Raw genomic sequence first — 27,288 nt, 5'->3', positions numbered from 1 at the left:
ACAAAGAGAGAGAGAGAGAGAGAGAGAGAGAGAGAGAGAGAGACAGAGACAGAGACAGAGACAGAGAGTGAGATTGATTTGAGGGCAGCCGAATGTGGCAGACACTCGCACCCCGGTTGGCAGAGGTGAAAACCGCCTACACAGCCTTCCTCAAGGACCTGAAGCGATATAATTTTAAGGCCCATGCCGCCAGGGTGCATGGAGAAGGTGATGGGCCAGACGCACTCTTAGCGCGGCTCATCAGACAAGACTCAATTTCCTGCCCTGTATCGGACGTGATCGCTCCCAATGGCGACCGGGCCCATACTCAAACCGACCTCTTGCAAGCCTTCTTTGACAATTATTCAGCTATATACTGGCACAGCTAAAAACTCGGACGTAATCAACAGACGAGGCACTCCCTGTACGCGGAGATCACCCCTGCTGACATGAAGCAGGCAATTCTTGTCCAGGCCCAGATCAAAACCCCGGGTTTAGATGGCCTGCCTTTAGAATACTATAACACATTTTCACCCCTCCTGGCGCCTCGACTAGCAACAATGTACAGGGCGGCTCTGGAAAGCGGCGAGCTCCCCCACTCCCTTTGCAAGTCACACTTGGTCTTGATTTCAAAACCAGATAGGGACCCTACTCAGTTGGCCTCCTAAAGGCCACTTGCCATACTTGGGGCCATTTACAAAATCCTAGGCAAAATACTGATATGCTCAGGTTCTCCCGGAGCTTGTACATTCTAATCAGAATGGCTTTGCTCCCGGCCGTAGCACCTCCCAAAACATCTGTCGCCTTTTCCTTGTCCAAGACCAGGTGATGGGTAGGTTTCCCTGCACTGCCTGTCTCATCCTAGACTTGCAAAAGGCATTTGATACCCTGACCTGGTCTTACATATTTGCAGTACTCACCCGCATGAGGGTGTCACCTAAGCTCCCAGTGTTGAGGAAAATGAAATTTTACATGACCAATATGTCCCCTGCGTGTACCCTATGTTTAATGTATGTGCATGTCACCCATGCATTTTCCCTTAGTGGCCTGAATAACGAGGCCTCTGTATTTACGTCCAGCATTAGGATGCCAGTCATCAAGTCTCCCATGTAAGAAACGTTAATTTTGCATTGAGGCCCATGTGTTTGCATTGTGCACTTTTAATTCAAGATGAACCCTTTTTGTGGCTCAGCCTGAGCCAGTCTCTGAATTAGGGTTTCATGACTCCAGACACTCTGAGAGCTGCAGTTACGTATCCCTGACCTCGCATACTTCTGGCTCAGCCGAAAGAGGCCCAGCACGGGGTGCCAAGACAGTATGTTGCACAACAGTTATCTGCTTGCTCTACAGAATCACATTCCTGCCTGGTGAAGAAGGTAAACAGAACCCGTCTTCAGAGATAGGGCCTAGCCTTTCTGTCTCCGTTTAAGTGAATTACAGAGCTTGCATCCGTAGAAAGCCCACGGCCCCCACGCAATGAACGAAGAAATATATGCCCTCTCTGGCTCTTAGTGATGAGCGACCTTTGCTTCAGATAATACATCCCCGGACTCAAGATATCAGATAATACCAGACGTGCTGGTCGCCCTGACACTGAAGGCCTCCCTACTAGACTGAATGTCAGCTCCCCCCAGTCACACGTCAGTTGCACGTCATGATCAAGTTGCGCACACAAGTAGGGCAACGTTCCAGCTGGCCATGCAACCCCCTCCATGTATCCACCCACCTATGACTCACCTATGACTCCTCAAATGCACGCCCACATGCTCTTATCTCTCTTTCTCTTGCTCTGCCTGGAGCGTTCCTCCCTATGTACAAGATTAAAAGCATATATATATTGTACTCAGAAAAATAAGGAAGAAGACCCTTCCTGAACCTTAGTGGTGATGGAACTGATTCTCCCCTAACTCGAGTTATGGAAATAAAGCCCTTTTGATTTGGACACCACGGACTCTGCCTCTCATTTAATGCATGACACTTTGTTTATTTATAGAAATTATGACAGGGTAATATTTTATTTACCACATAAATCTGGCGCCCGAACAGGAACTAATCCCTTTCCCCACACGCCGGAGACGTAGGTCCAGCCTTTGCCCCCTTCCACAGCCGTGACGGACTTCAACGTGCACACGCAGCGGGACTTCCTGCTTACTCCCTCAGGCCCACGGAGGAGACGGACTGCGACCAGGCGTCCACACGAGGCGGTGAGGATCGCGGATCATCCGAACCAGAGCCCAACCCGTGAGAGAGCAAGGTCCGAGGTTCCGAAGGCCCACCTGTTCCGAGGCGCATGCGTAGTATCAAGTTTCGAGTATCAAGTTTCCGAGGCCTTCAAGTTCTGCTTCCCGGTGAGTACCACTATGGGGAACGCATAAAGTTAAAGACGGGTTCATTTATTTGAACACGGTAAAGACGTGTCCGTTCACACGAACACGATAAAGACGGGTCCACGGTAAACGTGGGCACGGTAAAGACGTGTCTCATTTCTGGGACCGGTATGGTTGTACTGTATTCCAGTGCATAAAGTTAACTGTTTTCAAGTACATGTTTTTATTCCATGTATCAGGTTAGACTGTATCTGTTTTAGTGTTTTAGTATTGTAGTGTGAATGATTGTTTCAGTCAGTCTATTCTATGTGTATTGTGTTTTCATTGTGTTGGTTTCAACATGCCACTGTTTTCAAAATTACGTCAAGATAGGGACCAGGAAAGGTATACTAGAAGAGTCAAAGTTTCAAAATAAGCTTTATTCGGCTTTTGAATTTAAAACCATAAAAGCAAGCAGAAAAAAGATGCAAACATACAGAGAACCAATCCAGCAAATCAAAACATAATTAAAAGAAAAAAAAAAAAAAAAAACTGTTTAGGACAAGCTAAGGCAGTTTGACGAATAAAACTATTCATGATCCCAATCCAAAATACACAGAATCCTCCTTTGTCATCAGGTATGATAGTAATTTGGTACACCGGGGCCGGGATAAAAGTCATGCAGATCCCAGATACGGATGGAGCCATCTCCAACCTTATGTTGGGTAGAACGTAAAAAGGGAGCAATGTTTCTGTCCTTAAACTTAATTAAAATCAGATCTCCTGGAACATTTTTGGGCAGGGAACCAAGCCACCCCACCCTCCTGACGCTCAATATCCCGCCGTCTAAAACAGATGGTAAAGGTCTATGGTTTTTAAGCCAGAAAATGGCTTTATTCATTAGGTCCTGCTGTAGTTCACGTTTACCCGGGGTGAGTTCAGGGACCCCAGAGAGCACGGTAACGTATGGCGCGGCTTCCGGGGGTAGGTCCAATTGATGCCTTCTTTCCAGGAGTCTATGAGTGGTATTAAGAGGAGCGTTGCTACCACTTAGGATGGGTGGTATAGGAGGGGGGTCACAAATGGGAAGTATGGTAGAAGCATTATTCATAGGCCTTTCATGAACGTTAGTAAGGGTAGAGGATGTGGATATCATCATGTTGGCATTTGGTGGGAGGGACCTTATTACAGTGTTTTCGATCCTGGTCAGCCTCTCCCCCAGATCATAAATTTTTGCGACCAGTGGTGATAGAGCACTGTTTAACATTCGTTCGATTTGGGCCAGCAGGGTCAAATGAAGGGGGGATACGGGGTCGTTTGGTCGAGTCTCCACTTTATCCGAAGTGTGTGATATATGGGGGCTACAAAAAGTTGGTTCGGGGGATGCGGGAGGTGTGAAATTTATTAGTTCATTGTCTCTGACCACTATGGGGGGAGTTAATAAATCCTGGGCATAGTTTGTACCGCACATGGCATTCAATTCTTCCCAGATTGACATCGTGGTTGGGGAACAGAATACCGATAGGAACAATGTACAAATCAAAACAACAGAGGGGGAAAGGTTAGCATCTGATTTTACCTCCTCCTGTAGTATAACCAAGTGTAGTGGCCCGTCCCGTCCTCCTCTGGCCTCTGAGGGCCACAGAGGGCCCGCCCTTTGCCCGGGCTTAGCCCGGCTAGTCCCGCGCGCGTCCCGCGATGCGGGAGGGGCGGCTGGCTCTTATGCGCCTCCGGGCGCTGGTGAGTGATGCGGCAGGTCGGCGCCCCTGGTGGCAGCGAGGGGACGCCGGGAAATGGAGTCCCAATCGCTCTCCCCCCTCGGCGGCCGCGATGTCCAAGCGGCGGCGGGGGAGAGCGTGTGCAAGCAGGCAGACAACGGCAGAAAGCAACCACGGGACCCGGGACCCCCACAGGTAATGTCCGGTAACAGTGCCCCCAGCAAGTAGTGGCCCTCGCTCAGCCGCTGGGGCGGCTGGCTCTTATGCGCCTCCGGGCGCTGGTGAGTGATGCGGCAGGTCGGCGCCCCTGGTGGCAGCGAGGGGACGCCGGGAAATGGAGTCCCAATCGCTCTCCCCCCTCGGCGGCCGCGATGTCCAAGCGGCGGCGGGGGAGAGCGTGTGCAAGCAGGCAGACAACGGCAGAAAGCAACCACGGGACCCGGGACCCCCACAGGTAATGCCCGGTAACAGTGCCCCCAGCAAGTAGTGGCCCCCGCTCAGCCGCTGGGGCGGCTGGCTCTTATGCGCCTCCGGGCGCTGGTGAGTGATGCGGCAGGTCGGCGCCCCTGGTGGCAGCGAGGGGACGCCGGGAAATGGAGTCCCAATCGCTCTCCCCCCTCGGCGGCCGCGATGTCCAAGCGGCGGCGGGGGAGAGCGTGTGCAAGCAGGCAGACAACGGCAGAAAGCAACCACGGGACCCGGGACCCCCACAGGTAATGTCCGGTAACAGTGCCCCCAGCAAGTAGTGGCCCCCGCTCAGCCGCTGGGGCGGCTGGCTCTTATGCGCCTCCGGGCGCTGGTGAGTGATGCGGCAGGTCGGCGCCCCTGGTGGCAGCGAGGGGACGCCGGGAAATGGAGTCCCAATCGCTCTCCCCCCTCGGCGGAAGAGTCAGTTAACATCCCGCCTAGAGACACACCTGGTCATTTTATGTATAATAAGCACGGGCTAGACGCTATTTTGTTTTTAGACTTATGGGTAGATTACACGAAGGATTTGGAGGAGAAATATAGATGGCCTGTCTCAGGAACATGGGATTCTGAATGCATTATGAGAGTAGAGGAAGCGCTATGGAAAAGGAAATCAAGACCCTCTCAGAAAGATGCCATTGAGTTATGGCGCAAAGAGTCACATAGGAGAACAGAGAAAGAATTGAACAAAGCAGAGAGAACTAAACAAGCAGCGGAAAAAGCCAAAGAAAAAGAACTGCGGGAGGAGGGGGAACGGGTCAAGGCAGAACAGGCTGATAGAGAAAGAAATGCCATTGTTACTGGTATTTATCCCGTCCTCTCGGAAGAACTAGCTAGAATGACCCCCTCAGAAACACCCAGTAGGTCGCGAACGCCACCACCTGTACCCTTTAGAGTATGTAGAAAGAAGCCGACAGTATCAGAGGCTTTTATTTCCTCCTATCTAGAAGAGCCCGCACCGGACTACGTAAACGCAGATTTCCCTCCGCCCCCACCAGCGGATCAGCTCCAGCAGCTCGTAAAAGAAGACGCGGGGCCCGGGGCAGTAGGAGGAGGGGTGCCTACTGTAGATGTAGCAATTCCACATTGTGTATATGATCCAGAACCAGGAAAGGGTTCAATGCTCGTGATTTCACTAAGACTAAGACAAGCCGTCGCATATTTGGACAAACTACCAGACATGAAAGAGCACCTAGATAAAATGTACCGTTTCATTAGAACGGGGGAGGAACCCGATTGTATAGTACAAGCTATGCTACACAGAAAGGTTGGGGTTAAGAATTATATCCTACGTTTTCTTATTAACTGCCTGGTCAGGGAACAAGACGGAGGAGACGGAGATGTAAATCCAGGTTTGATAGAATGGAGTGATCACATAGATGCCGGTCGGCATGATAAACAGGGACAGACAGATAGCATGTACAAGAAAATACGAAAGGAAATATTAGCAATACACAGAGTAGGGTCTGACGAGAAGGGTGAGTCATCAACGGAAGAGGTAGATTCAGAAAACAAGGCAAAAGACAAAATGAATTATGTAGGCAATGCACGACGGTTTGACAGGCCCAAGTGCCTCGACTACCGTAAACAGGGGCCAGCTATAAAAGAAAGATATTCCCTTGAAAATCTGTTCCAAGCTACTGAAACAGCCCTGAAACAACGGATAGGGAGCGAACGATCTCCCACCCCACACGAAATGGAGTTGGCCCGGTCAGCCACCCAGTGGGTGTCAAATTCTAATATATATAGTAGTGATATAGTGGCCCAGACTTTCTTGAGCCTTCCACCAAACGAACAGCGTTTGGCTGGTATTTACATGGTCCAACATTTAATAACGTTGTATGAGAGTCAATATTCCGATCCCGGTCAATTGTATAAATTATTGGACGACATGCTTCTAGACAGATGGACAGGCCTGGGTACTGAATTAATTAATGTCATCCTGGATCAACGACATAAGTACCTGAATTCTCTGACCACATGCATGCTTCCCGCCCCACACCACGACAGAAAGCACCTATACGTAGACAGACAGAACCCCCTACGAGAGGTACATCCCGTCAAAGATGTAAACAATGAGCTTCAACGGGTGTATGTTTACACCCCCTTGACGAAATTAGAAATACTGGAAATGAAAAAGATGTTGCCCTGCCATGATAAAGACCCGGGGGGGTTTCACCGAGAATTAAAAGACATCCTCCGCATAGGAGATTATACGTACGCTGACATTCTGAAATTATTGAAAGTACTGTTGCCTGCAGGTATTTATGAAAAGCTTAAGGAAAAAGACTGGGAGGTAGGCGAGAAAAAGTTAAGTTGGGTTGCACTAGAAACGGAAGAAAAAGGCAGGCTCCCGGGGGTTGGTCTTGGGGACAAAGCTAAGGAACTGCCTGAACTCCTGATACAGGTTTTACCGAGACTATTGATTACTAAAAAGGAAGACTGGGATGCTATTTCAGCCTGTAAACAAAAACAAGAAGAGGACACAAGTGATTTCTATTCTAGATTTGAGAAATGCTTTACTATTAATAGTGGCCTTAAGCCAGGTAGCGAATCATATCCACATCTTTTCGTGAGCAAATTAGTAGAGAATTCCTTACCCCAGATCAAGAATAGAGTACTGAAGGTTGAGAGTACTTGGCAAGCAAACAGCCCTTCACAAATGTTACAGATGCTACAATATCACCAGAACAGGATTAGAGAAGAGCAGGATCAGGAAAAAAGACGCATGAAAGAGACAAAAATGAAGGTGCTGGTTGCCCAAACGGTACCGGCAAATACGAACAAAAATAGCACGACACCTGTCAAGGGGAACTGTAATTATTGCAAACAACCAGGTCACTATGTAAAGGAATGTGCTGTCCTGAAACACAATATAGCTACAGGCAAGACAAAAGAACGACAATACACTCCTAGGCAAAATAGCACCCAACAGAACTCACAGCAGACAGTAGCGAATTTTCCACCTCCACCACCGCCTGTTCATGCCACACCACAAATGTATCAGTACACACAGTCTGACTATCCAGAATATCAACAGTTCTCATGAAACAGCCTTGAGAGGGAAGTTGGCTTGCCCCTTATTGAGGTTCCTGTAGATCAAGAGGGTCTGTATGTACATAGTCGTGTACTAGGACAGGACCGAAAGTTTCTAATTGACACAGGGGCGAGCAGAACTACCATCAGCCATGACGAGGTTCCAGGGGCACCTCTCTCGGGCTCACAGAATGTTTCCCTGGGATTTTCAGGAAAGCCTATTGTTAATGAAGTATCGAAACCAGTCTCCCTCGGGGTTGGTCCACTGTCACGTACCACAGACTTGCTACTTACTAAATCATGTCCAGAAAACTTACTTGGTATGAAGACATTAAAAGAACTAGGAGCAGTTATCTGTTGTTCTCCAGAGGGAGTGCGACTGTTCTTACGTGATTTTAAGGGACATTATGTGCTGACTGATTTTGACCACAGACTCCAGAATGTGCCACAGCTCCTATGGGCACAAGGACCGACTGACGTAGGTTACATGAACATAACACCACATCATGTCACTCTCAAAGCAGGAGTAGTACTACCACGTATTAGACAATACAAGTTACCACCTGATGCCGAAGTAGCCTTATTGAAAATAGTTGACGAGCTCATTTCACGAGGGGTAGTGGTAGAGACTGACTCGAATGTATGTAACTCACCTGTCATTCCTATCCTTAAACGATCAGATCCTAGTGTGCTACCAGTGTACCGACTAGTTGTTGACCTACGAGAATTGAATAAATGTGTAGTACCACAATATCCAGTGGTTCCAGACATTTCTTCATTACTGACTGCTATTGATTCTGAGGCAACGTTCTTTACTGTCATTGATTTGAAGAATGCTTTCTTTAGTGTTCCCATTCATCCAGATAGCCAATATCTTTTCGGATTTAGTTTAAAAGGGCGTAGCTTTGTATTTACGAGAGCTCCACAAGGTTTTACAGAAAGCCCTAGCATTTACAGTCAGGCATTAAAAAGACAGCTGGATAGTATTAGCATGCCTCCCAACACTGCACTACTCCAGTATGTAGACGACATCCTAATTACAGCACGATCAGAACCAGAATGCGAAAATGCATCACTGACAGTTTTACACTTTCTGGCAGACAAGGGGCACAAAGTGTCCCCTTCAAAGTTACAATTCTGTGAACAGCAAGTGGTGTACCTTGGACACTTGCTGTCCAAGGAGGGTAGTCAGCTAACACAAGAACGTATACAGCTCATTTCTAACTTTTCACAGCCCAAGACACAAAAGGAAGTACGGGCCTTCATTGGCCTCACTTCATACTGTAGGCAATGGATTCCCCAGTATGCCTATCTAGCCAAACCACTCATACAATTGACAACACAGGAGGCAGCGTCTTCGACTGTCCTCCCATGGACACAAGAACATACCTTGGCATTTGAGGAATTAAAAAGAGCATTATGTCAAGCGCCAGTTCTAGCGACTCCTAGTTACAGTAAACCTTTTATGCTTTTCGTAACTGAACGGGATGGAACAGCGTTATCTGTCCTCACACAAGATCAAGCAGGAAAACACAAGCCTTGTGCTTATTTTTCTAGTACACTGGACCCAGTGGCCCAGGCTCTGCCTGCGTGCCTGAAATCGGTTGCGGCAACAGCCCTAGCCATAAGACAAAGTGACTCGATAGTGCTGGGACACCCCCTGACAGTACAGGTACCACATGCAGTGGAGGTTCTCTTAAACAGGACACAGACACAACATTTGACTGTAGCGAGACTGACAGGATATGAACTGACATTATTTCAACCACACATAGAGATCAGACGATGTAACATTCTGAACCCTGCTACACTTTTGCCCTCAAGTACAGTAAATGCACCACCACATGACTGTGTGGAAGTAATGAATATAGTGACGAAACCAAGACAAGACCTGACAGATATTGCACTTCCAGACCCTGACCTAACACTCTATGTAGACGGATCATGCATGAGAACGAGTGCAGGAGAGTTAGTAGCAGCATATGCCGTGACCACTGCTACTGAAGTCATAGAGACACAAAGAATAGACACACTGTCAGCACAAGCAGCAGAGCTCATCGCTCTGACACAAGCCTGCATAAGAGCTAAGTACTTGAGAGTGAACATTTATACAGATTCACAATATGCTTTTGGCGTAGTTCATGACTTCGGAGTACTGTGGAGGGAGAGAGGTTTCTTGACCTCTCATGGGGCCAAAATTCAGCACGGCCCGCTTATTCAGGCCCTGTTGGAAGCAATACATTTACCTACAGCCATAGACATCCTGAAATGCAAAGCTCACACCAAAGTTACAGACACCATTTCCCAGGGTAATGACTTGGCAGACCGAACTGCTAAACTTACAGCCCAGACACCAACAGACACGACAAGGACAGAGGTACCATTACTGACAAAAAGTATGACAGTCAGGGATCCTTCTCAAGATGTACTCGACATACAGACACATGCCACTACAGATGAAATAAAGAAATGGACTGAACAAGGAGGGGTCCAGACTGACCAAGGTTGGATGACTAAGGGAAAAGGCACATGGTTTCTTCCAGATTCCATGGTACAAGTAATCATAAACACAACACATAGTCCAGCACACTTGGGAGAGAAGGCAATGATAGACAGCTTACAGAATATCTGGTTTAACAAGCACCTGCGTGCAGCAGCGAAACAGAAAGTACGAACATGTATGATCTGTTGCCAGTTCAATCCAGGTAAAGGCATCCCGGTGGAACAAGGCGGATTTCATCCTCCTGACCACCCTTTTGAGGTCCTCCAGATGGATTATATCCAAATGGACAGATGTAGAGGTTACAAGTATGTCTTGGTAGTTGTGTGTGCACTAACTAGATGGACAGAAGCGTATCCAGTTCCAGATTATACTGCTGTGACAACCGCTAGGCAATTGGTGCGTGAATTCTTTCCCAGATACGGATTGCCCCGTGTCGTCTACTCAGACAATGGTCAGCCATTTTCCTCTGAATTAATGAAACAAGTGTCTCTTCTGTTAGGATATAATTGGAAGTTCCATTGTGTACGACACCCTGAAGCAGCAGGCCTTGTAGAAAGACATAATCAGACAATCAAGACGAAACTAGCAAAGATCTGTGCAGAAAAGGGCGTGGATTGGATGGTAGCCTTGCCGGTTGCCCTCTTTTACATGCGTATGGTAGCTCATTCCAGAACAGGCCTATCTCCGTATGAAGTAGTTTTCGGTAGACCACCAAATATGTGGGGTACGCCTATGCCTAAGAAAATAACTGAAGTTGACAGTAACATGCTGACAGATAACCTGCCTTCCTTGATGTCTGCACTACTCTCTTGTCGTTCACAGGTTGCTGCCGCCTTCCCTGACAACACCCAGGTCAAGGAACACGCCATAGTCCCTGGTGATTTCGTCTTCGTGCGGAACTTTGATTGATCAAGCCCCCTTGAGCCGCGTTGGAAGGCGCCGAAGTTAGTGTTACTGACCACGAGGACAGCTATCAAGGTCGAAGGAAGAAAGGGATGGCTTCATGCCCATCATTGCAAACGATACTTTGGACAATCTGGAACTTTGGTAAAGAATAAAGACATTAAAGACATTACAGACTTTGCGCCGCCTTTGCTAGAAAAGACTCCACAGCAAGAGTATAGGTCTAAGTCACGATCTAGTAAGTCAGACGAGGTTTAATTGGTTAAGTCCACTAGGTGGTGAATCGGTTAGACTAGATTTCTGACATGTATAAGATCGCATACGAGAATAGTAAGAAGAGCAAAATGAAAGAGAAATACTGCAAGATATTACGTAGTAGATGTATAGTTTCTTTGATTATTCTTTTTTTTTCTGTGCATCGTTATAATCTGTGTTAGTTTAATACTACATGTTTTCTTTCCTCCTATTGCCTCACATATGCACTCTTCCATTAACAACACCGTAGAGCATACATTCAGTGAACTGCCACCCCATGAACTGTCATATCGACTTGCCCTGCGTAACAATACTTTTATTCGAATGTTACACCGTTCTCATCAGACCAGCAATGCGACTGATTGCTGGGTATGTGGCCAACTCCCACCTTATCAAAAGACGAAGGGAGTTCTGCCCTTCTTCCCTTGACCGTTCTCCCACAATGGTTCGTGCGGAGCATGGTTTGCCTTAATGACCTCACTAGACAGAAAGTCCATAGTTTACCAGGGTGACTGGATATATGGAAACTTGAATAAAGTAATGAATGAGGCATGTTTTCCAGACGAAGACGGACTTCCCCAAAGGAAGGGAACCGATCTAGAAAATGAAGAGTACGAGCATGGAAATGCATCCGTTAGTTTTGTGATGCTGAACGTTCAGCCCATGCAAAATATAGGTCCACCGTTTATTTCAGTACTACCGGTAAAAGGTGATTTGTGTGTTAGAAAGAAAGGCTCAGTACATATGGGACACAGCGAGTGTAAAGCTGTAGTAGAGTTTAACGATAAAGGACAGTCTTCTTTCAAAGCATCACGCCATACCTATTTCATTTGCGGTCAGACAGCCTATGTACATCTGCCCTCAGACTGGGGTGGGACATGTTATATAGCGTTCCTGCTGCCACCCGTCTTTCTGGCCCCATCCCATTACCATCGAGATTCACGACTAGAGCATGTTAGACAAAGGAAAGAGACCGATGTCTCAGAGATCAATCAGACTGAAACAGCTTGGGAGCGATATACAGATTTCAACAAAGGATTATTATTATTTTTTTATATATATAGGTCCCGTCCAAAACAGTAAACTGTTACGTAGGTTAACAAGAACTCTGGAAGCAGTAGTGAATGTGACTGCCTCTGCTCTGGCGAACTTGACCCAGGAGCAGTCTGCCATGAGACTTGTTGTTATTCAGAACCGCCTTGTTCTGCGACTGCCTGTGTTCCACATCCAAGGATAAAGGATGAACAAATGATGCTGTATGATCAACTATACGGTCTCATGAATATAGATGTGTCCTAAAGGGTAAAGTAGGGGACAAGGAGGGAATGAGGAAAATGAAATTTTACATGACCAATATGTCCCCTGCGTGTACCCTATGTTTAATGTATGTGCATGTCACCCATGCATTTTCCCTTAGTGGCCTGAATAACGAGGCCTCTGTATTTACATCCAGCATTAGGATGCCAGTCATCAAGTCTCCCATGTAAGAAACGTTAATTTTGCATTGAGGCCCATGTGTTTGCATTGTGCACTTTTAATTCAAGATGAACCCTTTTTGTGGCTCAGCCTGAGCCAGTCTCTGAATTAGGGTTTCATGACTCCAGACACTCTGAGAGCTGCAGTTACGTATCCCTGACCTCGCATACTTCTGGCTCAGCCGAAAGAGGCCCAGCACGGGGTGCCAAGACAGTATGTTGCACAACAGTTATCTGCTTGCTCTACAGAATCACATTCCTGCCTGGTGAAGAAGGTAAACAGAACCCGTCTTCAGAGATAGGGCCTAGCCTTTCTGTCTCCGTTTAAGTGAATTACAGAGCTTGCATCCGTAGAAAGCCCACGGCCCCCACGCAATGAACGAAGAAATATATGCCCTCTCTGGCTCTTAGTGATGAGCGACCTTTGCTTCAGATAATACATCCCCGGACTCAAGATATCAGATAATACCAGACGTGCTGGTCGCCCTGACACTGAAGGCCTCCCTACTAGACTGAATGTCAGCTCCCCCCAGTCACACGTCAGTTGCACGTCATGATCAAGTTGCGCACACAAGTAGGGCAAAGTTCCAGCTGGCCATGCAACCCCCTCCATGTATCCACCCACCTATGACTCACCTATGACTCCTCAAATGCACGCCCACATGCTCTTATCTCTCTTTCTCTTGCTCTGCCTGGAGCGTTCCTCCCTATGTACAAGGATAAAAGCATATATATATTGTACTCAGAAAAATAAGGAAGAAGACCCTTCCTGAACCTTAGTGGTGATGGAACTGATTCTCCCCTAACTCGAGTTATGGAAATAAAGCCCTTTTGATTTGGACACCACGGACTCTGCCTCTCATTTAATGCATGACACTTTGTTTATTTATTGAAATTATTGGTAATATTTTATTTACCACAGTGTACACAAAGTTACTGCACTCAAATCCCACCTCCCAGCTCCATCTAGGCCCTTGCATCTCGGCTTTCTTCCAGATAGACAGAGGCACAAGTCAGGGGTGCCAGCTCTCCCCGCTGCTTTTTGCATTAGCTATAGAGCCCATAGCCATACGTCACTGGAGGGAGAAGCTGGATTGGGGTGTTTCTTTGGTGGGAGAGAGTCACAGTGTGTCCCTGTATGCTGATGACCTGCTTCTGTATATAAGGGGCATAACGGCTGATCTCGACCCCCTACGCGCCACGCTTGTGGGCTTTGTTGCAGATGTTGGACTAAAAGTCAAATGGAAGATATTGGACGTTTGCCCACTTAGTCCAGACTTACCACCATTTGAAGTGCGCATTGAGGACTCCTGCCTTGTTTGGCAGGCACAAGCCCACTGCTACATGGGAGTTCACCTATAGCATGCTTCTCGCGACTGGTAGGAGCGCAACCTTTGCAGGGCCTTGGTGGACATACGATACCAGGTAGGTTTTTGGAGGACACCTCCCCTAGCCCTCATAGGCAAGATTGCCCTGGCAATCTTTGCTACTTTGCTAATCTGCCAGTCATCCCACCCTATTCCTTTTTAAAGGAGCTGGATGCACTCCTCTGTTCCCTTATTTGGAGAGCCAGCTGCAGGCAAGTAACCCTGGCCAAGTAGCAGACAGACCAGGGAGGCCTGGGAGCCCCATCCTTTGAAGCCTATTTCCTGGTGGCGCAGTTTCAATGGCTGTCCCGCTGGACGCCAGGCGCTATCTCGGGAGATGGGCTCGGAAGCCGGGCCGCTGCCAGCAATTCCCCGCCTACTCCGATTGGGGGTCAGGCCCAACGACAAGTGTCAATAGCAAAAGCTAGTATGGCTAGGATACACCATCTTTCCCAGGACGTTCCGCTCTATACCCCTCTGCTACCTCTGGTCGGCTTACCCCGAGGCCGGAGCTATTATACGGATGGGGAATTATGTGCATGGACCAGGTGCTCACTTCTTGAGGTGGAGGCCCATTTCTTGGAGAGCGAGCTTCTCCCCTTTGCCCAATTAGCCTAAGTGAGAGGACTTTCCCCAGGGCAGTTCCTCCTACACAGCCAACTCATACACTCCTGCTAGCGCCACTGGGAACTGTCCGGCGGTGAACCACCGACACACCCAATGCTTCAGGCCATATTCACCATGGGACCAGGCCATTCCCTCATTACCAGGTTGTACAGGACCAAATGTGATTTATTGGCCATACCACTAGACACACTTCGCCAAAAATGGGAAGAGGACTTAGGGAGGGTGCTTCATGATAAGGAACGGGAAAAAGGCCCTAGAATTCCCAAAGAAAGTCTTCCGAAACTCATGTTTCAAGATCATACAGTTCTTTACCCTACAGTACACCGAGCCTATCTAATACCAGCACAGCTCCACCACCACTTCCGAGACTCACACTTTGCTTTCCTCCAAGTCAAAACCCTGATGCATATGTTATGGTCCTGCTCGTCCCTACATTACTGGTGCGCCATCCATGCTACACTACAGAAGATAACAGGGGGGACAAGATATATACACGTGGGAAGCCTGCTCCCTGGGTTTCTTCAAGCACAGGAAGCAGCAGAAGGTACGCACATGCTTTGTAGCCCTGTCCCTACTTTTAGCCAAGGGCGCAATCACACTGCACTGGCATGCGCCCACAGGCCCCCCAGTTCAGTGGCAGCACGAGTGGGGGCGATGCGCAGATGGGGCGCTGCGGAGGAGTCACTCCGATACGAGGAGTTACGTCGGATTCGCCAGTGCCCTATCTCCCCACAATGGGCCCTTTTGCTGGCATATTTTCGAAAAATTTCTTGCACCCCCCACAGCCTTGGGGCTCATCTGTGATTTCCGGGGGCACTCCTCTCAGCAGGTACTGACTGCTCATATCCATGAGGGCTACCCTTCCCCAGTACATAGTCAGCCCCACCACTGCCTGGCATAACAGAGAACCATAGTACAGTATCCCTGAGACTAGTATTGAGTCCCATATTGACAACGTGGAACTCGAACCGTGCCCAAACTCACCAGCTCTCTGGCCGCCCCTCCTAGTGTTCGCCCTAAGTTAACAGTTTCGTTTTTTCTTATGGGTGGGACGCAATGAGGCACCACCAACCACGGGAGCAACCTAAAGTATCTAGGCCCACTAATTGGCACCGTCTAACATCTACTGTATGCAACTGAATAATCTGCTATGCCTTTGGACTACTACGATACTTCTTATGTAATGTACTATGACGCACATGATCACAATCTGTAATGCTCCATATAAAATCTGCAAAACCCAATAAAAACGTTTTAAAAAAGTGAGCTAATCATTGATTTCTTTTTTGTGCATGTCAGAACAAACTCTAAACCCAGTATAGACTTCACCTAAAATGTGTAAACGCTCTCAATTGTTTTTGTGTTTCTAGCAGCAGCAGAGGGGGCCACGAACAGGAGGAGAACCACGCTCCCCACTTTGATATTTTGTTGACCTCTAGCGTTTCCCGCTTTGCGGGAAACGCTAGCATTTGCCATTTTGTTACCGGCCGCAGCAGAGGGGCTACGACCAGGAGGAGAACTACGCTCCCCAGAAGTCAGCGGGGGAGATAGACGCCCTCCCGCCACGCCCTGCCCAGGTGTACTTAGCCAGCACTATAGTCCCGCCCCGCGGGACGAGCCGGGCAAAGCCCGGGCCAAGGGCAGGCCCGTTTAAGCCCGTTCAAGCACGGATAAGGACGGGACGGGCCACCCCCCTAACATCAGCGACGGCACCCATGGTCAGTGAGCTGCAGTATCCTAGTTTTTGTGTGTAATAGTTGGCTTGGGGTGCAACTGTGATTCAGGAGTAGAAGGTGGTCAGTCTCTTTCTTAAAAACATGGCAACTTCACCAATCTCTGGGGGGAATGGCAGAAAATCCACTGGAGGATCTCTAATGGGTACCTTGGACAATTTTCTCGTCAGAGTATCAACAGCTTTGGCCAAAGATATAGAACTCACAGAAAAGAGACTATCTCTCGAAATCCCCTTTGATAAGAGATCCTCATTGGGAAATCTGGCGAGGGCTAGGTCACCAGTCCTCCAGCAAGTGGATCACCAGAACATACTGGATGAGAGAACCTATATATCGCAGCCAGTGGTTAATTTGGACACAAGCTCTAATCGCTCCAAGGACATGGGTAATCACAATATTGTAACGAGAGTGCCTTCGCCTAATATTAAGACTCGATCAGCCATCCATGCCAAACTAGGACCTGTACAGCAGGTGACGGGGGTAGCAAAAAGGAAACGCACGGGGGAACAAATGCAGGTAGGGAGAAGAAAAGCAAAACTTGGCAAAATGCATGTTTCTAGTGAAGAATCCCCCGTAAGGACATCTACTAGTCCCACACAAACGTCATTACTTGCTAAAGAGGGGGTAAGCCAACAAGCTTGTGGGGGGGAGAGGCATTAGCTCATTTGGGCCCGTCGTTCTGGAAAAGACTGGAAGGTACGCTCAAGAAGATATGTCACCCAATATACGATCGGTTGGATTCCATTGAGAACAGACTTGTGTGACTTGAACTTTCACATGCATCAGAAAAATGCAGAAAAATGTTACAGGGCAATGTATTGTTAATTCTAATTCCGCTGTTGCACCAAAAGGTGGCATTAGTACCGCACAGAAAGCCCCTTCGGTGCCCTGTGATGTATCTCTAACTACTAAATCGACAGGGACTGAATATATAGCCCAGAGGGATGGGCCACACCAAGCAGTTGGTAGTAGACCTGCTGCTGAAGATCACACAATCCCTAAATTGCCCCTTGCACATAGTACATCTACTCTACCCAACATAGATATCCCTCCAGAATCAGCCCCTTATGTGGTGGTCCTGGTGGGGGTTCCACCACTGGACAAGGGGAAAAGGGAGTCATAAATGGATCTTAAGAATAAATGTACCTTTTGGCTTAATGTTAATCGCCCACTGCCGAGTAACATAGGTGCAGAAATTCTGTTTGCAAGGAGAGTGAATTGGGTGGGTAGGAGACCTAAGTCTATGGTGAGGGACTGTATTATTATTCATTTTAGGGACTGGAGGTGTGTTAAATACATTTGCAATTGGCCCCAAAATGAATTATTGCCCTTGATCCAAACACTACCCTTGTCTAACTTTTATGCATCCCCGCAACACCCACAGAGGAATATTGTTCCATTGGGAGAGGCGCCGAACCATTGCGCCTTAGGGAATATAAGTCTCTTTAACAGATTCGATGCTTTATCGGGGCTGGGGGATTGTGATTGACGGCAAGCGCCGGACTGTTGCACTAGGGATAGTAGAACATCAGGAATTGAAGATGATGTGGACAGGAGTATAGGCCCAGTGAGTAATCATGGAAGTTCCCATGGAGAGACTGTAGGGCATAGGCAACATAACAAATGTACAGATACCACACAGATTAGTAGACTAGATCCACTGTTGAAGGATCTGAGCACTAAACACTTGGCGCCTTTTTCTTCTATACTGGGGGCTGAGAGTGCTGGCAGTTGCAAGAGTTCAGTGTTTCCGACTACATTCATATCCTGGAACCTGGCGGGTGTGGGTCCCAAACTAGCTTAACCACATTAGTTGGATTTTATCGACAAATTTGATATTTTCTTTTTAGATTGGGTTACTTGAATTTTTATGTCCCTGCTATTAAAAAACAAGTAGGTCGCCCGCTAGGTGGCCTGGTGATATGGGTTAGGCAGAACTTAAAATGCAATATACAATTTCTCCCGGTGTCTAATTGTGACATTCTTGCTGTGAGAGTTAGCTTCCCGTCTAGCTTAAAAATTGATATTTTTAATGTTTATGCCAGGGGCTTACCAGGAGGGAGAAAATCTGATGTGGTAACAGCCCTGGAAGTTTTGATTGAGGCCCTGCCAGCTAATGTGCTCTCATTGATTGCAGGAGATTTTAATACAACTTTCGAACCACTTGGACTCGATGATCTGAATCTAACGGATGAGGAGGACTCTAGGTGGGGGGTTCCGCAATTGGAGTTAAATCCTATTAGTAAATGGACAGAGGCCGCGATGCACTTGAAGGGTCTTTGTATGGGGAACCAGCTGAGGGCTGCCAATGGCCGAACACTGTCAGACAGGATGGGTAATTAAACTTATGATAATGGCATTAGGGCAAGTAACATAGATTATTTACTTGTCCACCTTAAGTCGTGGCACTCTCTGGTGGATATGGAGGTAATACCTCGCATCGAGAGTGACCATAACCCCCTGACTGCACTGTTTAGACTGGGCTTAGATGAAACGGTTAGAGTGACCCAGTGGCCTATACCCCCAGAAACGAACAATGAGCGCCACCTTAAGTGGTGCCAAGTTGCTGAGCACCCTAATACCTTGAGTGATATTGAGACGGATTTAGATGGGGTACTGGCAACTATGGAGACAGGTGTAACATACGGGTTATTGTATACTCCGGTTATGGAAGCCCATGCTAACATCTTTACTAAACTTAAAACATATTTTTGTAAACCTAGCTTAGCTAGGCGAGATCGAAGGAGTAAACCCGAGAGCTGGTATGACGATACTTGTAGGCAAGCCCGGGTAGAGCTGGGCCTAGCATTAAAAACTAAGGATCCCAGCAAAGAAAAAGTGGCTCGATGTAATTATAGGCATAGACAGTTTGTTGCAAAAAAGGCTTGGGAAGAGAGTTAGTGGCAGGATCTCAAGGTGGCGTGTGCGTCCAAAAACTCGAAATCATTTTGGGATATTTTTAAATGGGGTAGGGGTGGGTGTCATGATAGTCCCCAAAATAATGTCGCTCAAAGCTCATGGATCGATTATTTTAAGCCACAGTACGCCAAGGGAGCAGAGGGCGTAAGTGAGGGCATTTTTGTCATAAAATTCTATAAGGACGCTGCCTTCAGCTTAAGGGATGCTGACAGGGCGCTAGACTCAGTAACTGAGGGATGCGCCCCAGGCATGGATTGCGTCCCTGCTGACTTATTTTTAAATGACAAGAAAAGATGGCGAATTTATATCACACATCTAGCAAATGCCACAGCCCAAGGGATGCCTGTCCCCCACTCCTGGAAAGGAGCAGAAATTGTGCCTCTATATAAAAAGGGGGACAAGTCGCTAGCAGGCAATTATATGCCTATTAGCCTGATTGATTCCATTCAGAAAATCATGGGCCGGCTGGTTTTGGGGAAAATTCAGGCCTGGATGGAAGAAGGGAACATCTTGAGTTACCTCCAGGCTGGCTTTTGCCCCAAGACCAGCACGATAGACCAGGTTTTTCGGTTTATTAATAAGCCGTATTTGTTGATTTGAGGGCGGCCTTTGATTTGGTGCCACGTAATAAGTTATGGCGGGTCCTGGAAGATCTGGAGATGGCCCTTGAGTTGTTAAGTCTAATCGTTCGCTTGCATGAGGACACCTTTGCTCGGGTTCGGTGGGGACGGCAGGGTCGAGGTTACGGAAACCTTCCCAGTTGAGCGGGGAGTGCGGCAGGGTTGCGTTATGGCGCCTACCCTGTTCTCACTCTTCGTGAACGGGGTGGCAGACTTCCTTTTCCTGGTCCCGACCGATGCCCAGTGATGGTTGGCAAGCGAGTGCCAATCCTCATGTTCACGGACGATACCTTGATAATCCGGCGCTTTGAGGATTTTTGTCTGGATCGCGGACTAGAAATAAATACCGCCAAAACAAAGTTTATGGTTCTTACTGAACATACATTTTCTAGGTCTTCTAAGCCGTTCAGAGGGAGCATATATATGAATAATTCCTCACTGGATAGGGTTGATGCCTTTACATATATGGGGGTAACCCTCCAGAGGGATGTGCTGGACTAGCCAATTAGATCTGGCTACGTTAAAACATCACCAGCAGGCAGGACTCCTTATTGTCGAAACCAATCAGCCCACTTTTGGAGATTTATGGGGCGAAGGTGATAAGCTCGGCCCTCTACGGGTCTGAACTCTGGGGGTTTGAAAACCTAAAAAGCTTGACCTTCGCGGAAAATGAGTTTTTGAGGAAAGCGACCAGTGTCCCGCAAAGTACCCCCCTGACACCATTGCTGTGGGACCTGGGTAGGAAAGCTGTCCAAGATCTAGCTTCTCTACGACCATTATTGTATTGGCGTAGGATATGGACGACCGAGGAATTTCAGCATTACGCCTGGGGCCTAAAGGAAATAATTGAAAAAGATTCCTTCCATAAAATATATTGGCTGAAGGCAATTAGATCCCTGCTAGAAAGCTTGGGTATGGGGGAATTGTGGGATGATCCTATAAATGCGATATTTCCTTCTAAAAAAATAATGAAGGCCAAGTATTGGGAGATGGTCAACTCAAAAGCACGCGCAAAGGGCCTTTCCTCTCACCTAACAGGTCGTTTTCTTGACTTTAAGGAACACCCGAAGTTGGAACAGTACTGGGATGCTATAGGGAAGCAGTATGATCGTAAGCTCTATTTTCAACTTAGAGTAGGCACCCTTCCAACTAAGTCATTTACAGCAAAATGGGTGGGAGTAACTGACGACAAATGCCCAAGGTGCAGGGATCAACAAGAATCCATAAGTCATCTCTTGTTTTTTTCTCCTTTATATGTAGCACCTCGATCACGGTGGGTGAAATCTATTTGCCAATTAATTGGCATGCGTAGACATGATGAGTCTTTAAGAATCCTATGCACTGATCCAAGCCCCCCAATTGCTATAGCCATGGCCAAATTTTTTTAATGGGCATGGGTAATTCGATTGAAACAGCTACGGCAGTAAAATGAGTTTAACTTATTTAGTCCTCTCATAATTAACTGAAACAGGAGGGGGCGCATCTCAATTCTCTTAACTGAACTTGAGCAAATATTTTTGGGACTTATTATTATTATTATTATTTATTGAATTTGTATTGCGCTCAGCTACCCGTAATGGGTTTCCCGGCGCCAGGGACAGACTAGAGAAGAAAGATAGGTAATTGCTGAAGCAAGGAATGAGCAGAAACAGTGACCAACTAAAACAAAAAAGTTTTTAACTTTTTGCGAAAAGCAAAAAGATTGGTCTCCGTTTTGAGCACCAACGGAAGAGCATTCCACATCTTCGGCCCCAAATGGGCGAAAGAGCGGCCTCCCATTTTTGCCAAGCGAATTCTGGGAATTACAAAATTGGCTTGATTTGATGACCTGAGAGGACGACTAGGCTGGTAAGGCCGGACAAGATTGTGCAAGTAAGTGGGAGCAGAACCCTGACGAATTTTGAACATAAGGCACAAGGTTTTAAAGGCCACACGGTCAGAAATTTTTAACCAGTGAAGGTCACACAGGGCTTGTGTTGCAGACATTCTTCGTGGAACATTGCACAAAAGGCGGGCAGCTGAGTTCTGCACAACCTGGAGTATATTCAGTGTAGCTCTATCGGCTCCTAGATAGAGCACATTGCCATAGTCGATGCAGGACATTACAAGAGCCTGGACAACAGTTCGACGAGTGGACTCAGGCAACATCCATAGGATCTTCTGCAACCAGCGTAAGGTATTAAAGCAGATTGCAGCGACCTTAGTTGCCTGTTGTCGCATCGAGAGTTTCTCGTCGATTAGAAAGCCGAGGTTACGAACAACTGGCACGGGGGTAGGCAGTGGACCCATGTCACTGGGCCAGTGTCTAGGGCCCCACAGATCTTTATGTTTGCCAAGTATAATGACCTCAGTCTTATCACCGTTGAGTTTTAGCAGATTAACCTGCATCCAGGCCGCAACCCGAGAAAGGCCGATTTTAAGGGCCGAGGTGTCCTGAGACCTACTGCCAGACAGGGAGAACACAATCTGCGTGTCGTCTGCATAAGAGTATATGGACAGACCGGCGTCCTCTACGATAGTAGCAAGGGGTCTGATGTAGATATTGAACAACAAAGGGCTCAATATAGACCCCTGAGGAACGCCGTAAGCAGATGAACAGATCGCCGATTCAGCTTTGGTTGAAAATACCTGAAAAGTGCGCTCATTAAGAAATGAGGCCACCCAGGCAAGCGCAGATCCAGCAACGCCAAGGGAGTGAAGGGACTCCAATAGAATGGAATGCGACACGGTATCAAAAGCCGCGCTTAAATCCAAAAGGATAAGCGCAAAGGTCTCACCACTATCAATACCGTGTCGGAGTCGCTCAGTCACCCCCAGAAGTGCGGATTCGGTGGAGTAATTGGCGCGAAAGCCTGATTGGGATGGGTGAAGATATCCCGTATTTTCCACAAACTCGTTTAGCTGAAAGTTGACATGGCGTTCTAAAATTTTAGAACAAGCTGGCAGCAGGGATATAGGCCTAAAGTTGGCCAGGTTAGTAATGTCCACACCAGATTTCTTTTGTAGGGGAACGACCATGGCATGTTTCCAATCCTGTTTAACACGAGATTCACTGAGAGAGATGTTAAGTAGCCTCATTAGGAATCTACGTGGTTCGAGGTCAAGTTGTTTCAATATCTTCATTGGGACAGGGTCCCGAGGAGATCCTGACCTAATGCTTTTTAAGCACGACAGGAAGGAGACATCATCAAATAATTTCCAGTTGTGCAGAAACTCAGTGGGAGGGACAGAGACATTGCAGCAGAAACCGTACTGCATATACTGAAATCTGTATTTTTATTAATGTTTTTAACTGACTTTTAAACAAATAATATATTTGGCAATAGTCTTCTTGAGTTTAATCTGGTTTTAAATATGTATATAAATTTAAATGGTAATGTAATTTTATATATTGCAAAAATGTGTATTTTAGGTATCACTTTTATGACTTAATTGTCGAATAAAGTTTATACAACAACGTAATCAGTACCCACAACAACCGAAACAAAGCAAGGATTACTCATGGTCCTATATATTACCTTTCGGTTTGCCAGCAGCGTTGCTGCATACATTTCACTTGTTTCAATATCTTTCTTTAACCTGGAATACAGAAGATTTCAAGTAAGGAGTTGTTCACCACCTCTTTAAACAATGGCCTAAAATACAAAACCGAATTCATCAACATTCAATATTGTAGGAAAAAAACGAAACTGCATATTCTTTGGTTCATGCAATATCTTTTACTTGCTATTACCACACTTAATGTTTATCACAGCATAATAATTTGTTTCTGTTTGCTGATTTTTAATAACAAGTACTTTTAGGAGTGGAATAATGCTGCTTACATAATTTACACTAAATACTGTGGAGAGAATGTAAGAATGTCATTAGGTTGTAATATGTAACATTGTAAGATGTGACTGGAGCAGAAAAAGGTGTAGGAGGTGCTCACATGACGTGTGTAGTTGTTCCATCGCACTAATGTGGCACGGTGGTTTTCGTAATTTGAGATGTTAAAGAGAAACAGTTTTCACATAAACCATTTTGGGAGCAGTCATCTTTAATATCCTATTTGAATATATGTTGGTGCAGGGGATAGAAGAGGATCGCTTGTGGAATGGGAATCAGCAGGGTTGGCCACAGTGGGCTGGTTGTATTCTGATGTCGTGCTAGGGCCGTTCGAGGACCTATGTACAGACTTTGATATACCTCCAAGGTAATTTATGTTATGCGGTACCCTGATGGCGGCTATGCAAATTTCCCAGCTGTCGCTTCTTCTGTGACATCTCCAACACTTGGCGTCTGGTCTCAGTCCTTTATGGAGCGCTAAGGGATGATGCATGTTTGCCCTTGCGGTACTGCAGGGTTAATGGGAGGAGGACCTAGGGACCCCCCTTTCAGATGGTGACTGAGCTTTTATGTGGGATCTGGCGCCCAACATTTCTCGCAATGCTCGTTTCAAACTAATCCATTATTATGTCCCTCAAAGGGGGGGAACCTCACTCCTTTGAAACTTAGTGTGTATTTCCCCCAGACCTCCCCCGACTGCCCGAGTTGCTGCATTACACCGGCAGACATCCTCCATATGCTGTGGGGCTGCATTATTGGTCCGAGGTGGTGTGCCTGTTGGCCAAGGCCTCCAACCGTGTTCTAACCCCTTTGCCCCATTTTTTCCTCCTGGTTATTAACCCTCACCCCGCCAAATACAACGTCATTAGCCGCTTCATTGGCCTGAATTTGGGGTTGGCTAAATGTAAAATCACTTTGATGTGGAAGAATGCTGAGAGTCCTCGGATTGAGGGTTGGCGGGCGGACATACTACGATGGGCAACGTGGGAAAGTATTGCCCTACTTCGGAAAGCACACCAGGGCAGGTGCCCCTTCAATCAAACAAGGGCTTGGGACACAATACTCGCAGATTTTCGAGGAAACGCAACTGCGAATGCGGATTACTCTTCCAACTGAATGCCCACCTGCTTGTGCCTTCCTCCTCGACTCACCGGATCTGAATGTTTGAACCCCTCGCCAGTGCTGGCACCTCCTCTAAATTATTGGTATACCTCAGCATTTCAGAAGTGTCTTTCTGTAGATTTTTTTCGGACTATTGAGGGAGATTTCTGTGGGGTCGGTGGGTGGGGAGTATGCCCTGGGAGGAGGGGAGCTAGATTTAAATGTTTAAAATGTTTACTTGATCACTTTTTGGTCATTTACCTGTAACTATCATAACGGCCTAGGACGCTATTGGCATGCTGGATCATAGGCATGAAAAGAGCACTGTCTTCTTATACCCAGATGACCGTTCTAAAGGTGGCAAAGGCTTGTGGAAATAGCCACTATAACATGCTATTACCCAATATGCTCTAAGAAAGCCCATGTATTAAACATGCATTGATACTCTACTCCTTTCAAAACTTGTTATTTGATTTCCCATGTAGAGTGATTAAGGCTTCAATGGGTATGATGCGAACATCATGCCAGCACCAATTTTGCATCGATCTAGACTTTCGTCTTTGCTGTGATTTAACTAGGCTAAGCTACCTCTGATTAAAGTAATTACATTTAATAAACTTGAACCTTTTGTTCCTGGATATGCTCACCGTAGAACACAACACTATTCAATACTTCATCTGTAAAGTATTTTGCAATAATGCCTGACCGCCTGGCTTATAATTCTGAAAGTGAGTTTCAATTGGCAGTAGTCAATATTATATACATTTCTGGTTGTATTGACTAATGGAGAAATCAATAAAAATGCTTGGGAAAAAAAAAGTCAGCCCAATATCCTATGCATATAAGATATATTTTTTCTCACATCTCTTAAAGGTAGCAGTGCATAAACATATCACATAAGTATTTTGCTTTGTAGCTCCATTCTTGAGGCACTTCATGCAACCGTGTCAGTCAGTCACACAACAAAAATTGGCCTGCCAAGATACTGTAATTTCTCCTCACTACCATGAAGATACGGCAGATTCCTCAGTAATATAGGTCACCAACTTTCACGAAAAGAGTAGTTAAAAAGTAGCTGCTCCAGTTTTCAATGTAAATCCCTGAAACAACCTCTGTAAACCGGTTAAGCCACCATAGATGCAGTACGTTAGAATAAATCACTGCAGATACTGGTTCCATACTGAGAAGACAGTTACCCTTTACTGACAGACCCAACTGCTATAATGGTTGAACTATTGCCAGAGGAACAGGATGGCACCTCAAGAAATGATTGGATTTCAATAATCAATAAGCTGCTAGCAGTAAAACAAGTTATAGCATCTCACTGAAAGAAATCAACTCCACCTAATACAAGGTCGAAAAAACTCTGGGCGATCGTTGCCATGTACATTGCTGTGTCATACATGTGCAGTTTGACGTAGTAGGCCGTTTATATTTAACTGTTTATATCATACGTGATATAAAACTAATTTACTGCAAGCAGATCTTCTTTATGTTTTTAAATAAATCATTTCTACATGTTGTATGCAGATCTGTCATGCTCCTGGTCCATTTTGGAACCCTTGTTAGGCAATGCACTCACTAATTGTGCAAATTAAGGCTGCATTCACTGAAAAAAGTAAAGTCACCTGGATTATTAAGAAAAAAAGAAATCACAGATCTGAAAGTCTATCTAGCAAAGTTACACAGACGTCTCCGAGCAATTCTGATGGCTCCGATCAGGTCTTATTATTGTTCTCGGTTCCGTGGGAGTCAGTTGACTATCCTAACAAGCAAGGAACCCTCCAACAACTGAAAGGGTAATACCATGGATCATTGTACTTTTGTCGCTCAGTAGGAAAAGAATTGTGTTCAACATGTCTTTCATCTTTGCAAAATGTCGAAGGGAGATTAGACTCTTCAAGCTGGCACCCTTCTGGTCTCCGGCCTAGGCACTAGGCATCCCATGTCTGTTATCCCCACAGTGGGATTAGCAGCATTCACATGTCTTCTTTGGACCCAGTTGTATGTGGTTTGTGTTGTATTGATCTATCCATATTGATCAGAGGACATTAGCTTGGTATTAGCTGCTAGAGATAGTGTGCTCTGTAACTGCATGATGGGGAAACCTGACAACCATTTTGTACGTATCCCAGAGATCGACAGAAACAACTATCCTGTGTTGGCGCCATTGCATGCTTTTCTGCATTACTCTGCAGAACCCACTTGCGATGGACTGCTCTTTTAATGCCCTACTAACACTGGTACATACCTATTCCAGATAGATTTTGCAAACCTGGATGAAGTCCTCTTCATGACGAAACGTGTTGACTGGGCTGAAGTGCGAAGTATTGATGAAACAAAATTAAAATGTTTTTTGAAAACTGTATTATGGCCCATCCTCATATATGGATTAAAAGTAGAAATAATCAGGTGATGAACATTTGAACTGCTTTGAATTTTCAGAATAA

At 46.4% G+C, this 27,288-nt stretch overlaps 1 protein-coding gene across 7 annotated transcripts in view; it reads right to left on the bottom strand.

Annotated features, from left to right (window-relative positions):
- EFCAB8 (EF-hand calcium binding domain 8) overlaps window positions 1–27,288 on the bottom strand; it is a 1,715,964-nt gene that overhangs the window by 1,631,807 nt on the left and 56,869 nt on the right. For all 7 annotated transcript variants that reach the window (XM_078651814.1, XM_078651813.1, XM_078651812.1 and 4 more), the window contains one exon: window positions 23,428–23,488. In XM_078651814.1, the coding sequence (XP_078507940.1) occupies window positions 23,428–23,488 (61 nt within the window). The remainder of the gene's footprint in view (window positions 1–23,427; window positions 23,489–27,288) is intronic.

Source organism: Lissotriton helveticus, chromosome 7 (genome assembly GCF_964261635.1).
Source record: "Lissotriton helveticus chromosome 7, aLisHel1.1, whole genome shotgun sequence".
Classification (NCBI taxonomy): Eukaryota; Metazoa; Chordata; class Amphibia; order Caudata; family Salamandridae; genus Lissotriton; species Lissotriton helveticus.
Note: the sequence above shows the minus strand (reverse complement) of the source record. Positions and strands in the feature narration are given on the sequence as shown.